This window comes from Leptosomus discolor, chromosome 8 (genome assembly GCF_034619465.1).
Source record: "Leptosomus discolor isolate bLepDis1 chromosome 8, bLepDis1.hap2, whole genome shotgun sequence".
Lineage (NCBI taxonomy): Eukaryota > Metazoa > Chordata > Aves > Leptosomiformes > Leptosomidae > Leptosomus > Leptosomus discolor.
This window is the reverse complement of record NC_141398.1, coordinates 39834981-39851167: the sequence shown is the minus strand read 5'-3', so window position 1 is coordinate 39851167 and position 16187 is coordinate 39834981. Positions and strand designations below refer to the sequence as shown.

General features: G+C 53.5%; 1 protein-coding gene across 1 annotated transcript in view; it reads left to right on the top strand.

Annotated features, from left to right (window-relative positions):
* Positions 1–14300, top strand: part of PLEKHG4 (pleckstrin homology and RhoGEF domain containing G4) — a 93163-nt gene extending 78863 nt beyond the window's left edge. Inside the window, exons 14-22 of the mRNA XM_086469286.1 lie at positions 6847–7796; positions 9383–9632; positions 10324–10413; positions 10748–10972; positions 11876–12046; positions 12128–12341; positions 12921–13037; positions 13124–13387; positions 13972–14300. Of these exons, the coding sequence (XP_086325412.1) occupies positions 6847–7796; positions 9383–9632; positions 10324–10413; positions 10748–10972; positions 11876–12046; positions 12128–12341; positions 12921–13037; positions 13124–13387; positions 13972–14300 (2610 nt within the window). The remainder of the gene's footprint in view (positions 1–6846; positions 7797–9382; positions 9633–10323; positions 10414–10747; positions 10973–11875; positions 12047–12127; positions 12342–12920; positions 13038–13123; positions 13388–13971) is intronic.
* The last annotated feature ends 1887 nt before the right edge of the window (positions 14301–16187 follow it).

The window sequence follows — 16187 nt, the reverse complement described above, 5'->3', positions numbered from 1 at the left end:
CAAAAAAGAAAACACTGAGGGAAAACTGCACATCTTCTGTAGCTGCTGAGCAGTGGTAGCTGTGAGGAGGGCAGATCTCGACGACTTGGTGCCCAGCTTCCTAGGGAGTCATTTCACACGTACAAACACATATAACTATACACATATGTTTGTGTATATACCTACATGTGTGTATATAAGTATCTGGAGAAACTGGCACAGGCTGCTTTCTGGAAACTCTGAATTGTACCAAAGCAGGGATTATTGTGGCTTGTTGTGATTCATCAGCTGAGTCAGCCTATTCCTAATGGAGCTACCCTAGGTGTTGCCTGGCAGTTGCAGCAGTTAGAGAAAAGAAGGGCAAGCACGCATCCTGCACGCCAGCTCCAGCACAACGAGCCACATTTGCCCTTTGGGTCCTCGTGCTGTCGGCAAGAGAGCAGAAATCGTGTGCAATCCTTTTTATCCACTTATATTCTCCTGTAATTAGACTCTCCTGGACTTGTCAAGCCTGGCTGCCCAGAGGGAAAACGAAGGGATTTTTGAGCTCTGTTTCACATTCACCCAGAGTGCTGCTGCAAAAAGATTGCCAAGCACGTTGCTCTAATGAGCAGCCTTTGATGGTGCTTGGGCTGCAGCTTGTGGAGACCAAATCGGACCAGTGTTGCTTCCCTGACCCCTTGTTCTTTCCTGCCCAGCTGTGGGTATCTACTTGTTCTCCTTTCTTTTGCTTAAATCCAAGGAGTTTGTAGTCTGTGCTTGTCTCTCATCCTTTGCCCTCCCACAGTGTTTGTACAGCATCTGGCACTTGGTAACAGGCAGAAAGGTAAATAGAGTATTTAAAGTTTGTTTTCCTTAGCAGCTAGTTTAGGCAAACTGCTGACTTTAGCGGTCTCTCCTCTCTTGGAGAGAGGAGGGGAGGCACTGTGAGCTGCACAGCAACTCAAAAATGGTTTAGCTTTTTATTTTGAGAAGGAGAGTCCTTCTCAAAGTCCTTCTCAAAAAAGGAGAGTGTTTAAAGCTGAGCTTTTACCAGCTACATCCCATGTAGGACAGAGTTTCGATTAGTTTTATTTCTGCCTCTAATGAATTCCAGACAGGGCTTCAAATGAGGTTTGGAAAAGTCCAATGCTACAAAATGGGGAAGAGAGTAACAGTGAACCTCTGCTAGAGAGGAGATTACTTCTAACTTGGTGGCTTTGCTGAAATGTTTGTGCTCTGAAATTGCATGTTTTCTTGTACCTCAAAGTGCAGCTGCCTGCTTGCAGAGGCACAAATCTTGCTAGAGGTGAGCAGGGTGTTTGGCTTTTAGAGATGTGGGAAAAGCGCTGCAATGTCTAGAAGGGATCACTGTTTTCTCCAAAGCTCTTACGTGTCAGGCGGTGGCCTGCGTTGATCTTTGCTTGAATTTGGGATTGGTTGGGATGTTTTCTTTCCCTGTATTTGCACTGCAAGAAAGGGGACCTGGCCTGTGCCCAGTCGGGGTGTTCTCCGCACACTTCAGTAGTTCTCGTGTGAAGCACAGCCCCTTCCCCCTCGGCCTTGTCTCCGGTTACCAGGGCTCCTCAATCTGGTATTTAGGCTAGCAGCATTTGCTTGTGAATGGCCAGAGCTGAGATGATGCACGAAGTGGTGGCCCTGCCTCAGTCCGGCCATAAGGGATGAGAATGTACAGCACAGAGCTGGGCACAGCCAGGATATGGACCCCCTCTGTACAGATGGGAAGGTAAGATGAGGTCTCTTTTAACTGATTAATCGACTTGCCAGGGGGACATCTGCAGGTCCTGAAGGCTTGCTCTTTCTCTACTCCTTCCTTAATGGTGCTGTTCGTATCAGTGGGTGGGAGCCTGAGGAAAGCCCAAAGGAAATCCAAGCGAGTGGTGAGCCCACCACTTTCTACTTACGGCTGCTTGGTCCCTGTGAGTTAGCAGGGAAACAGGCTTGTCACTGTTTGCCACCTGACGGCTCTTGTGACAGTAAGGTTTTAGCCTGTATGATTTTGCTTTCAGTATATTTTGATGTAAAATGGCTTTTTAATTGTGGTCTTTCTGAACTGTCAGCATACAAGGCAGTCTCCAGCCACAGGTCCCTGCTAATAGTGTGCGTGCAGCAGCCTGTGACAAGGGACACATCAGTGTTGTGAGCAGGAGTCTGTTCTTAAAGTGGCCTAAAGCCACTTCAGAGGAAATAGGCCCAAATGAGCATCTGTAATGAGGAGCACACCTGGGAGCAGGCATTTTTGTGCAAGAGTAGCATTTACTTTTGACTTGTATTCTGCTAAGTGCCTTGTCACTCTTTACTCTTGTGCTGCAACTGGCGTCTCAGCTCTGCAGAGTTCAGTGCCAAGACCTTGGGCTGCAGGAGTCAGTGCCTACGTGGCACCGTGTAGAGCTGTTGGGAAGTGCTTGGCTCAGTTCACAGCGATACCTGTGATGCCTTGACCTTTTCTGGCTGCACCAGTTCTGTCTCCTTTGCTGCAAGCCAACCTCATCTCCCTCTCTAAACTCACGGCTGAAGTTAAGGGCACGTAGTGAACATGGTGATGAGAGGAGATCTTGTTAAATAGGGAGCAGTGGAGTTGTTTCTTGCCACAAAGACCTGCAATTAGTTGTGTGTCACTAATAAAGCAGAGTGGAGCACAGCTTGCATACAGGAGCTGCATACAAGCTGGATCAGGGCTTGTTTATAGGTTTCTTTTTTGCTGTCATTGGCAATGTTCCTAGCTGTTGTGCTGCTTCCCTCTCTGTGTTGTAGAAAGCAGGGGAGTAGGAGGCTTGCAGTCTTGGGACATCACTGCAGAAGAATGGGGGGACTTGGTCTATCTTGTTGCTGTCCTTCAGCCATCGTACCCACAGCTGTATTGCTGCTCCCCTCAGGATCAGTCTTGGCTTTTCATCACCCCTATCTCAGCTCCCCTATGCGGTCACTTCAGATTCAGAAGGAAACCTTCTAGTAGCAGAGTTAGTCACCCACCTAGGTGCATTTTACTTCTGCAGAAAGCTGGAGAGTTTGTGATATGCCTACTCCACCTACCTCTGCCTATTCAGACATCCAGTTTCCTATGTGACAAGAAAAATACAGTTACTGTTATCGTCTCCTTGCAGGAAGAGATGAAAGAGAAGGTTTGGACAAAGGCAGGCCCCCATGAAATTGTTCCTTCTGGCATACATCTGCAGGTGCATGATGATTGTCTCTTGTCTTGGCTGCCCAGAAGCTGTGTTAGAGATCACAGGGCCTTAAGTATGAGAGGAATCTGGTGGGTTTGTGATAGTACACCTCCCCAACCCAAACCCATCTGAGTGGTGGCTCAGGTGAGGATCCAGGACCCCTGGAAGGCTTTCTATGTGGTGCTGGCAATGTGCCCTGAGCAGCTTCTCTTGGCCTGTATTTGCAGATAGCACTTCAGCGGTGCCAAAAACTCCAGGAGCTTCTGTCCTTGATGCATTGCAAGCCTTGCCCATGGTGAAATGAGCAGGGCCCAACACAGTGATGGGCTTGAGGGTTGCACTGTGCTCCAGTGAAGTCCCTGGCTCTTTCTCTTGACACAGCAGGTCACAGAGAGCCCCTGCATCCCCCAGGCAGCCTGGCAGGACCAACCTGTTGCTGACTCCTCACGCAGCTGCTGTGTATGTCAGCCCTGTGTATGCAGGAAGCCCATTTGTCTTTAATCCTGTAATTGAGAGTTTCAGTAACGACTTCTCTGTAAAGATCAAAAGTCGAGGGTACGGGCTCCTTCCTGCCTGGTTCCAGACGTGGTTGGGAAGATTCAGCTTCCCTGCACACAGGTGCTGCCTGTTATATATGAGCAGCTCTTGCAGCTTTCCAGAGAAGCTGTAAGGCTGCCTGCTCCCCAAAAGCCCCTGGGCTGGGGGGCAGTATCCTGGCTTGGCTGAGCGTGGTTTGTAACCTTACTGGGACACAGATGATGACGATACCTCTGTCTGCATGAGGGTGTTCCCTCCTGGGTGCTGGGGCACACTTGGTCCCTGAAGAGGGTTGCCATTTTGTGTGCTGAAAGGGGCAGTTGAAGTGGATGATGTGACTGGAGAAAACCTTGGTGGCCACTCAGAATGTTACCAAGCAAGCTGCAGGGTGTGGAGGGCTGCTCCTATTGTGCAGGGAACAAAGCTGAGCTATTCCCTGGCCTGTGACAGGCACTGGGGATGGAAGAAATGCCACTGAGATTTAGAGTCATTTCTGTGCAGCCCTTGGAGTCCTCGCCAAGAACAGACAGATACCATATGAAGATGAGAGGTGGCGGGGCTGCCTCCCTGTGTGGTTTGCAGCCCTCATTCCTCCTAGCTGTGGCCCCATGCAGATCTGTGGAGTTTCCTAGAAATAAAAGAAGCCTCTTCTCTCTTTCTCTCCCATCTGTGCATGGAAGTGAGGTCCCCAGCCTCAGGCAGCCTTGACAGGGTGGCTGCCTTCCCAGCTGGCTGCTGTAAAGGCCAGGCTGGCCTGCTGTCTGTGCTTCTCCTGCACATTGCTCTCAGCATCCTCTTTCAGAGCCCCATGTGCCTTTTGAGCTCAGCTTTTCCCATTAGTGCACGAAGGGGAGCCAGCACGCAGTCCTTCGGTCAGGATCACCCATTGACTTCCACAGCCAGAGAGCTGAGATGGGCCCTTAGCCCACCCTGATGGCTAGCCCTTGCTCTGGGCAGAGCTGGAAGGGGCTGGTGTTGGTTTGCGTACAGCTGGAGGGAGCAGCTCAAAAAACACAGCGATATAGGCCATCTGTCACTGCTGTGCGGATCTGCTGGGCCCCGCTGCACTCGGTGTTTCACCTCGCCTCGACGTGCTTCTGCCTCCAGGGAATAAAAGACCCTCTGCAACACGGATAAATGCAGATTCTCAGCAGGGTCTGGCATATCCTCTGCCTCTGCACGCCCCTCCTGGCTCTCAGCAGTGGGCAAGTCTAGAGCATAAAGCCTGGATCATGAGGGGCAGGGCAGGGGCCTGTTGCTGCCCTGGGATGGGTGTTGGGAGGAGAGGGGCTGCTGCTGCTCTTTTGATTGTGCTGTGCTGCGGTTGCATGGGGCTGTTTGAGAAGCGTTTTGTCCGAGCAGCTGCTGGTGTTTCTGAAGCAACTCCTTGGTCTGCATGAGTAATGGGGCTGGCTGCACGCACGCCGTGCAGCTGCAGCTCAAAAGAGCGATGTGGATGGCTGTGGAAGCTCCTGTAGAGTCTGTCCCTGGAGTGACTCTGCTGAGTCTGCAGGCTGCTCCTCATGTGCTGGCATTCAGCCCTTGCACAAACGGCAGCACTTGGCTGTCACAGCTGTCCCCATCCAGGGGCTGGGCACCATGTGAATGAAGCACCTCATGCCCTGCCTACCTCCTGTCACCAACAGGGAGTGAGCCTGGCACCTGATCTGTTTGACCACCGTGTTGCTGATGAGGATGCAGTGTCTGCTCCATGTCTGCATAAAGCTTGGGTGGGTTTTCTTGGTGTCTAAGGTTCTATTCTGCATAAAAATAAGTGCCTTAAGCTCTCAGAGTGAAGGCTGGTCACAGTAAGGCTGTTCAGCAGGTAGAAAATGGTCTAAGGCTGGTCACTTTGTTCCTGGCACTAAGCATGAGTGTTGCTTCTTTGCAGAAATACAAGGCCTGACACAGGTCAAGTGCTAGAGGTGGTCTGACTTACTTCAAGGGCAGCCTGTGGTGTTTCTGTACATCACTGATCTTAGGCAGTTGGTGGAAGGTGCCAGGCAGGCCTGTCCTGGACATTTTCCCTGCCTTGTGCATCTGATTTTACCAAATAACTCTTGTGTTTTCACTGATGAGCAGTAAAGTTGCCTGGCCAGGTTATGGCAGCTGATCACATCTTAGTCTCTCTGCAGTTAAATCTTGGCATCATCCATGCTTTGTGGAGGAAGTAGTGGCTTATGAGCCTGACAAATTCAGATATTTGCCTTTCCTCTCATTTGTATCGATGACAGACGGTGTTTCATTAGCCCCTTTCCTGCCGTGGTGGTGAGGCACTCTTACCTTGCATCTGTCACACTGGAACACGTTGTGTCCCACTCTCTTGTTTGACTGATAACGGCAGAACTGTTTTAGCAAGGCCAGCACATGCACCACTGCTAGATTTAAGCCCCATGAAACTGCTTTCAGCATTCCTGGAGCATTAAAAATAAACTGCTGAGCGATGAATTTGACTAACTAGCAGAAGCATGTAGCGCACTGGCAAGCAGAGCTAGGCAGGTAGGCAGGGCACGGCACAGCACATGGGCGCCAGCAGACACAGAAAATGCATGAGTTGCAGCTAGGCTTGCACCGTCTCAGATACCTGCTTGCTGCCAGGATGATAGGTCAGAGCACTTGGGGTGATCCACAGAGCCCAGCTCTGATCAAGCTCCAGCCCTCTGCATGCCGTCAGCTGTGGGGAAATGGCACGGGGAGCAGCAATCCCATTCCTTGCAGCTTACCGATGCCCCTTCGACCTCATCCTGCGTGGTAGTGGTGAGAATGGCTGGGCAAAGGAGGAGAGCGAGTTACGGGTTTTACACCGAGCAGGGCCACAGTGAGGTGTGAATTCCTGCAGTCTTGGCAGCAGCTTCCCCTGGGACTCCCTGCCCAGAGAAGACAAATGTGCCCAGCAGTGTAGGTGCCCAGTGTCACAGGGACCTGGCAGGGAGGTGGAGCTGTGGCAGAGCAGTCAGCACAGCTGAAGCCCTCTACATAAGGAGCCGTTTGTTTTACTGAATTGTTAAGCCCTATTGACAATAGCAGCCCCTCCTTCTCTCATGCTCGAGGAACTGTGGTGGCCACACACTGATCCTTTCTCTTGTCTTCAGGCACCGAATTAGGGCTATTCTTCCCTGAGTCCCTCTGACTGGCTCTTGCCTTTTGTTCTCGCTCTCCGCAGGCGTACGAGTGGGCCTTGGAAGGGATGCGACACCTTGCCTGCATCAGCATGGAGGACTGCAGCTCTGCCGAACACTGTGCAGGTGTCATCAAGTGCCTGGAGAGTTACAAGGGGCAGCACCCAGACATCAGCGATGCCCGGTTCCAGGAGATGAAGGAGCTGGCCTGTGAGCTGAAGAGTGACAAGGGACTCAAGCAGTGGAAATTTGCATGGTCCAAATGCCAGGAGACCAAGCTGGTTTTTGAAAAGAAACTTGAAGCAGCCTTGAGAACAAGGAGGTCTCTGCTGTCAGACCGCAAACCAGCTGCAGGGGAGCAGCCCCGGGCTGGCAGTGAGGCTGGCAGTCTGTCCCACCGGAGGCTTTCTGAGGGGTCCACCTCTGGGTCCCACTGGGACAGGACTTACAACGCGTCCCACTGCTACAACAGGCCCAACTGCGCTCCGGGTTGGACTAAAGAGAAAGCTCCTTCACCCTCCCTGAGCTGCCCTGGCGATGTCAATGTTGGGGAAGAATTTGCCTGCCAAGCTGCTCTCAGCCCTGGTCCTCAATCGAGCAGAGTTTCTTTTGCCAGCGGGGCCTCCAAGTCTCCAAAACTGCCTGAAGAAAAGCCAAACTTGGAGAGCATATTAGAAACCCTGGAGGTCAAGCCATCCTGCACGTCCACTCCAGCCTCTGGGAAGCTGCCTCCCAGGCGGATGCTCCGGAAGGCCCAAAGCTTTGACTTCCCTTGCGGCGAGAGCCTGTGGTCAGGCTGCCAGAGGACGCTGAGCGAGCCGGCCAGATACGGCAACACTGGTGTCTTTATTAAGGGGCTGGAGGTGAGCAGCACTGAGCTGGTGGACAGGACTTTCGCTCTGCGGCAGCAAGCTGCTCACAGTTGGGCCACGGACTGCCTGCTGGAGGGACAGAGGGGCGGCCTCTCCGTGTCGGAAGCCAAGAGCTGGGGCAGGTAAGTGGCTGTGACACTCGGTGCTCCGGTCCTCAGGGTGGTGGAAAGGCAGCCAGCAAAGATGTGAAGAGCTCTGCAGTGACAGTTACTTTGGCAATGGGTACGGGGCAGATAGATGGAGATGCAGCTCCAGCTTCCCTGCACGTGCACGTGTGGTGGTGCTGAGCGAGACCACAGGGATGTCCCCACACAGCCTGGCACCTGCCTCTTGCTTTTCCCCCACAGCATGGTTCCTCTGTTAGAGGGGAAAGAGCAGATCCCAGGCAGGAGAGGGAGTCTCTAAACATTGCTGGCATTGGAGGACAAGGGTTTGCAGAAACCTAGTGTTCAAGGATCTGGCAAACCAGTGGCACAGGTGCAGTGGGAGAGCAGAAGTGTAGTGCATCATCCCACACACTTTTGGGGGGTGCTGTAGCCAGACTGGTGGGGAGGCACTTCCAGTACCCTGTGGCAGCAGCTTCTCAGGTAAGAGGGTGTTTGTATTTGCCCTTTGGGGCTGAGATCTCTGTTTGGGTGACCAACAGCTCAGTTTTATTCCTTCTCTGTGCTTGAGGCTCTTGGCTTAACTTTGTTGTCATACTGCAACGTGCCTAGGCTATGGAGAGCCCCGGGATGTGAGCTGTTCTTGGAAGGAGGTCACCAGGCAGGTCTTTCAGCTGCTTTCACTGGAAAGGATTAAAAAAATAAATAAGTAACTTGGTGGCAGAGATGAGAAACAAGTGCTGGATGCAGGGGGACCACATCGCTCCTCCACTGCTGCTGCTCTGGATGGGATGGCTGGGGACAGTGGAATCTGGCAGGGGCCTCTCATATCCTAGCATGTGTCAGGAGAGCTCATGGCAGGGGATGAACACCAGCAGCTAGGAGGCTGACTGCTTTGCTTCTCCAGGGAGTGATGCAGCAGTCCTCCCGGAGGAAAGCTGAGAGGCAGGGAAGGCAGGCACATGTTGGAGTAGTTATGTTTGGTGCTGCACTGCCTCGCAGTGGAAACCTCAAGTACCTAAGAGCGATCCTTTCAGAGACTTGCAGAGCAACCCGTGCTAGGAACTGCTGTTTGCTGATGAAGTGGTACAAGGTTTGTTTCCCGCTCTCGCTTCTACTGGGACAAGCCCAACAGCACCTGAGTCTAGAGCTCGTCTTCCCCTGCTGTTAACATTGCCTCCCACAGCATCCACAGTCATCAGGCTGACTCCTCCTCACAGGAGTCATCATGACTTCTGCTTTCCCTGTTGTTTCAGGAGCACAGTCAGTTGTGGGGCAGCCTCTTTTGTCCAGAGCAGGGTCTGGGTGGGCCCAGGGGTGTGTGTCCTGCTGAGGCTGGGCCAGGACCACAGCCAGCCTGGGGCTCACCCTTCCTGAACAGAACAGCCTCGGATCAGCCACGAACTGTCCGTGCTCAGGGTCAGAGCTATCACAGATGGCTGTGAATCTGAGCTCATGTGGTGCTAAGGGATCATCTCATCTCTGTGTTCGGTCTCAGGGAGAGCTTCTCTCGGGATAGTCCAGTGCTTTGCAGGCACCCTTAGACTTCTGCAGCACCCTGCTGCAGTCTGGGTCCCTGCAAGGCTGAGTGTTTCCTCTTGCAGCAAGCTGCGGCACATCATTGATGAGATGGTTACCACGGAGCGGGAATATGTGAGGTCGCTTTGCTACATCATCGATAGCTACTTCCCTGAGATGGAGCGCCTTGACCTCCCCCAGGACCTGCGTGGGAAGCGCAGCGTCATTTTTGGGAACCTGGAGAAACTCTATGACTTCCACAGCCAGTACTTCTTGAGAGAGCTCGAGAGCTGCTGCAACCACCCGCTGCGGGTCAGCCACTGCTTCCTCCGACACGTAAGGCATCAGCACCTTCCCCCTGGGGTCGGGTTCCTCTGGACACATGCTTGGCTCCTGTGCCCAGCAGCGCCTATATGTTTGGCACCTCACCTGCATGTGGCTGTTTGGGAGCAGGAGGTTTATCCCCTGCCAGCTCAAATGCTGGATCGGACTGGGATGGCTCTGTGTGGCTGAGCCCAGGCAGCAGCAGATGCTTTTTGCCTTTCCTGTTATTCTTTGCTACCAAGAGACGCTGCCAGGGAAGCAAAATGTCTGCTTTTTAAAGCCCACCTGCTTCTGCAGGGGCATCACTTACCCTGTCTGCTGCCTGTGGTGTCAGTGTGGACTGACTTTAATGAGCAGAGAGGGAGAGACCTGCTGCTCTTGTTGAAAAGGGCTGTCAGGGAGAAGCATGGGGCACCAGTCTTAAGCTCAGCTGCCCTGTGCGTGTTTGCTGCTACCAGGTGAATGGTATCTGTTGGGGTATGTAACAGGCAAGGGGTAACAGCACAATGGATTCAAAAGTCCTAGCTACTGTAGGAGTAGGAAGACAGTGGCTCTTAATCAACTTGAAGCAAAGTGGTTCCTGATATCATAAGAGGCTTGGGTGCAGCCTGGGAGAGGCAGAAGTACTAGAGTAACCAACCCAGGGGCATGGCTGTCGCTGTGTTCAGTGTGTGTTGGCCTCACATGGGGATCTCTTTTGCAGAAAGACCAGTTTGGGATGTACGCGTTGTATAGTAAGAACAAGCCGAAGTCAGACTCGCTGCTGGCCAGTCATGGGAATACCTTCTTCAAGGTAAATTCTACTGCCTGCAGCATGATTGCTTTTGGTGTTTGGGTTGCTGATCTGTTTAAACGAGCCCACTTTTCCTGCTTGAGGCATGCTCAGCACTGCCTCTGCTTTCCTGGCACAGCTCGCTGCACAAGTGTATGTGGGGAGATGGGGGCAGAGATGCAGCGAGTGCTTTGGAAGGGAGGCAAGCACACAGCAGCATTGGTCCTATGGCCTTATGTTTCTGTTCAGAGTGAACGGGGTACCCCTGTGTGGAAAGCTGTGGGTGTCAGTGCCTGCCTGGGGGCACAGGGCTCTCCGTGGAAAGCTGCTGCCTTCACTTTGCTGCATTTCTCAGTTCAAGCAGGTGCAGCTTGGGGATAAGATGGACCTGGCCTCCTACCTGCTGAAACCCATCCAGCGGATGAGCAAATATGCCCTGCTCCTGAAGGACCTGATCAAGGAGTGCAGCGAGGCACAAGAGCAGGAGCTGGGCTACCTCCGTGCAGCTGAGGAGATGGTGAAGTTCCAGCTCCGGCACGGAAATGACCTGCTGGCCATGGATGCCATCCGTGACTGTGATGTACGTTCCAGTGTCCTCCCCTGCCCAGGGGGGGCAGAGCCACACTTCTTCCCCTTCTCTAGACTTGGGGTCTCTGGATCGTATGGTGAGCCTCCCCTCAAATTCCCACAGTGATCAGGGTGCCGTCTGCCAGTGCAGATTAGCAGGACAAGGGAACAGCAGGGCTTGGAGGTCTCCTTGGTCTGCTAGGACAAATAGCCTGGATACTGTTACTTGAGCTGTGAGCTGCTTGTCATAAACACTCTCCCAGGTGCTCACTGGTGATGTGAGGCAGCCTGGCAGCCCTTACAGATGGCATCCTGCAGGCCGCCTTGGGCTCTTCCATCACTTTTGAGCTGGTGATAAGAGGGTCAGGCAGTTTGCAAGAAGGAATTCGAACTGATGCTGATGCCAGGGATAGGCCAAAATCAGTAGAGGTGTGCAGTGTGACACTGGAGGAGGAGAAACCACAGGGCTCAGAGTGGAAGAAGATGGATCTGGGGCAGGAAGAACTGAGGGACTGGCCTTCTGACCCAGATGTGCTCCTGGCAGTTTGATGCGACTCCTTTCCTCTTCAGTTCTCTTCTTTGCCCCAAGAGAAAGCTCTAACTGCTGCCTCCAGTTGCCATCCCAGAGGTTTGTCACAGATCTGCACAGGGTGACAGGAGAGGGTTCTCTGTGGGTTATGCCAAGGAGAAGGGGGCAGCTCTCCCCTGTGCTCTGAGCCAGTTGTTTCAGCCTGATGTGGCCTCTAGCAATGCCATACAGCTCTACCTCTTCAAGAGCCCTCCTAACATGACAGGTAGCTGCCACCTCTTCACCACCTGGGCCACAGCCATATGGGACCCTGCTCTCCAAGTCCAGTCCTGGGGCTGCCCAGACCTGATCCTGCTGGGGTCTTACCAGGATGTTCCCTGTGTCCAGGTGAACCTGAAGGAGCAGGGGCAGCTGGTGCGGCAGGACGAGTTTACCATCTGGCTGGGCCGTAGGAAGTGCCAGCGACACGTCTTCCTCTTCGAGGACCTGATCCTGTTCAGCAAGCCCAAGAGGATCGAGGGTGGCTTTGATGTGTATATCTACAAGCGCTCCTTCAAGGTAAGGGCAGCCCTGCAGAGTTTACCCTTTCTGCTCCTGGTGGAGCCCTAGTTGATGCTTTGCTCTTCCTTTTTCTGGCAGACTGCAGACATCGGTCTGACGGAGAACTCTGGAGACAGTGGCCTGCGCTTTGAGATCTGGTTCCGAAGGCGGAAGTCCAGTGACACCTACATTCTCCAGGCCAGCTCAGCCGAGACTAAGCAGGCCTGGACCAGTGATATTGCCAAGATCCTGTGGCAGCAGGCAGCCCGCAATAAAGGTGTGATTCCTTCCTGGGGCGTCTGTGCCGCAAAAGGTGCGGGAGCCCTGTTCAGCTCGTGTGTCCTGAGGAGGTTTGGAGCCTGTTACCAGGGAGCTGTGTGCCAGCATGCAGCCTCAGGAGCATGTGCTGGGCTTGGCTGGGCATGTCCCTTCCCTGCCCCTTGTCCCCAGGGAACTTGACCAGTCCAAGCTCTGTGTGACTGGAGACACTCACCTGGACTCCACGAGAGAAATGGGAGACACTAGCACAGGGTTCCCTGCCCTGTGAGCACAGACTGTGCTCCTGAAAGGCTTGCTGCTCTCCCTGTGATCTAGGCCACCATGGGAGTGGCAGCTGCCTGGGTCAGGCTGGCTGAGTCCCTCCTCTCCACCCCAGGCTTCCCGCTTGGCAGGACTCTTGTAGGTGGCATGGCACTGAGCTACTTGGCCAGAGCTGGGCATGATTGCTTGTTCCTGGAGACTCCTCAGGACTGGGGAGCAAGGGGAGAACAAATCTAATCTCAGTAGTTCAGGAGCAGCCTGGCTTGGGAGTGCTGTGGCCTGGGGCTGCAGAATGCCTGTGGAGAGGGTTGGGTCAACCTCACGATGTGGCTGGGGGTTTCTTCCTCTGCAGAAATCCGTATGCAGGAGATGGTCTCCATGGGCGTGGGCAACAAGCCGTTCCTGGACATTAAACCCAGCGAGGCAGCTATCAATGACCGTGCTATTGACTACATCATGAAAGGCAGAGGTAGGTGCCAGCTGGGCCTGCCCCCTTGCTCCACGTGAGCTAGGCAAGACTGGTGCTCAGGGCTTTTTTGTTATGTTTTCTGGCAGGTGCCAGGACCAGAGCATCAATCGCGGTGTCTCTGTTTGACCATTCCAACCCGTACAAGAGGACCCAGGCGCAGCTCTCTGCTGGCAGCAACCCCCCTGCGTACAGCCCTTCCTCCTCCTCCCTGCTGGGCCCCCTCAACCTCCACATGTACCTGGACCAGGCTCTGCTGCCGGGCGTCCTGGCCCCCAGCCGCCCCTTTGACATCGGCACCTGCATCGAGGAAGACGAGCTGGAGCACGAGACGAGCAGCCAGCCGTCACTGAGTATGTATGAACCCGCTGCTCCGCAGTGCGCCCTGGGATCTGTGGACTCATCCCCACACCTTGTTCCCTGCTGTGTGGTCGGATCAGGCTTGCTGGGGTCATGGCAGTCCCTGTTGTGTACCCAGACTGGGGCGAGAAGGGCCCTGCCCTTCCTGTGCCAGCACTGGCTCGGCGTTCATGGGGGGAGTTAGCTCAAAGGCAGGGGTTGGTAAAGTGCCATCCCTGTGCTGGGCTTGGTGCCACGTACTGGGGCTGCTGTGGCCTCAGAGACCAGTGCTCATGTATCTGCCCCTCTGATATGAGGAGCTCTGTCCCTTACTCTCGCCAGCCTGGTCCAGTGACCCCATGGCTTCCCCTGGGTGAACTTTCCTGGCCAGTCTATACTGATCTCCAGCATCGTTTGCTGCTTTTCCTGGGGTTATTTTGTTGTCTATGGCTTTAAAGAGGCCCAGACAGGAGTGTGGCTTGTCTGTGGGCTTGTGTGGCTAGTGCCTCTGCAAACAGATTCATTATCAAGTGTATGTGGCACAGGTCATGTAGGCCAAATTCATGGTCATCAGAGTGACCTTCCTCTCTCCTCCCAGCAACAGAGAGCTCAGAGTCATCGCACTGCATGTCAGGCAGCGGCTCCAGCGGCTCCGACAGTGGCTGCGTCTCCAGCATCCCACAAGAAAGCTTCTGTGAAGACTTGGGCTCACCCCCCTACATGCCCCTAGGCTCACAGCACAGCTCTGCCATGGAGGAGAAACCCAGGTTCACAAACAGCCAGTACATTTCTGCAGTAAGTGTAAGCAGCCAAAATACTCTCTTTGCTTTGCCTGTTTGTGCAGCTGCCTCCCCAGTTCAAACTGCTGCCTCTCATGGGGGGACTGAAGATGCTGCTTTCGGGCTAGGGGTCACTGTGGGGAAGTGACCTTTCCTCCTGCAGACACTCACTGCCTCTGGGGCAGGCGAGAGCCCCCACTCTGAGAGAGCCTCCCCTGCAGTGGCCAAGATCCCTGAGGAGATGCACTGGAAAGGACCCGCAGTGCTGGATGGAGGCTACACCAGGAGGGGACGTGGCGCACGCTGGAGTTATAATGTGCCGTGGGCTGGGGTACACACGTAACCTCCTGGGATGGATGGAGCTCTGCCACGAGTGCTGCTAAGCTCCTTTCCTGGGAGGTTTGGGCCTTTTTTGGGCAGGGGTGAGATGGAGGAGCAGGAGCCTGTTGCTCCGAGATGTCAGTGTTCTCCTCTTATCTTCCTGAGAGTCCTCAGCCTCTTCCCTTCCCACTAGATCATGTCCTGATGCTGTTGTCCTCTAACCCTGTACTAATGCTGGCTTCTCTCCTCTGCAGAAAGCAGGCCAGGTCACCATAAGTCCCTCGACAATAGTGTGAGCCCCTCTGCACACGTATACCGCCCAAGGAAATGGAGTTGTTGTAAGTAGCCCCTGAGGGGGATTTTCCAGCAGCTCTGAGTGCTGGTCAGGTTTGTCAGTAGCTCTGAGTCAGGAGAACCTCACCCTCTGCTTCTCAATGAGAAGTTTTCCACCCACATTCCTGATGGGTCTCTGAGGCTTTGATTCACCTGATTAGAGAAGACCAGGTCCCACAGAGCCGGTCTGGTGCCTCCCTTGTTGAAGGAAGCAGAAGCAAATCAAGCAAAATCACTTCCAGGTAGTAGGGGCTTGAGCACCACCTTGTCTTCAGTGTTTGGACAAGCTTCTTTCCTCTGAATGTTCCCCAGCTCTCTAACCACTAATCTGTTTCTTGTGGCTGTTTGCCGAAATCCTGCTCTTCGTTAAGCCGTCTGAACTGCCTTGGGCAATCCATGGTGTTCTCCCCAAGCTGGATTTATCCCGCAGTTTCCTTTGAACCTCCAAAGGGCTTCAGTGGTCAAGGCCCAGGGTGGTAGACGGCTTGTAGGTTTGTCGGTGGGAGGAGGTGTTACAAGCACACAGGCACACGGCTTGTGATCTTCAGGTGTGGGAGTTCATAACCAGCTGAACAGAACCAGCCAAGGTCAAAATTTAAGATCCAGAGCCCCTTCTGGGGGAGTGTGGGCACAGACAAGGCTTTTTGAAGTGGCCACAGTGGGATTTGCTGGCCCACTGCTGCCAGAGAGCAGCCCGGAGCCTTTGGGTGAGGCCCGAGGTGCGGAGGCAGCCCTCCGCGTTGGGGAAGAGCCAGGCTTCTCCTGCGAGGCTCTTCCAATGAAACGTTCCTTCCCCACCAAAACACAGCTCTGACAAACGGTGGTTTTCGGGCGTTCTGCAAAATCACCGCTGGCCAGGACGGAGGGACCTGGGGGGTCCTGCCATGTCATGGGCATGCAGCTGGTCTAACCCCTTGCACGGTGCTGTGTTCCAGGTTTGATTGCTATTTCAAACTCAGAAGACCCCAGGCCTCTGACCAGCAGGAGGAGACAGTCTTCACCCATAAAGATGTGTTGGTTTTTTTGGTTTCTTTGTCTTTTACACCTGATCAGGCTCTTTCAAACAGCCCCAAACCCGACCTCTGGCTGGGGGACAGTCCTGAGAAGGTTTCTGTCAACGACATGTGATAGCTTTGGTGTTGGATGGGACCTTGGGCGTTCAAAACTCATTTAGCCCTGTATTTATGAGTAATGAGTAACATAGCAGTTTGGAGAAAAAGAAAAAAAAAAAGTATTATTTTTAAAGCTATGAGCTGTACAGATTTTTGTTACGAGTGACTCTGTTGCTATTTGTTCTGTAAGCTGCACATTTTATAAAGTTTTTGGAAGGGCATGAAGAGAAACCGAGGTATTTAAGAGAAGTAGTGTAACTTTCTGTTTC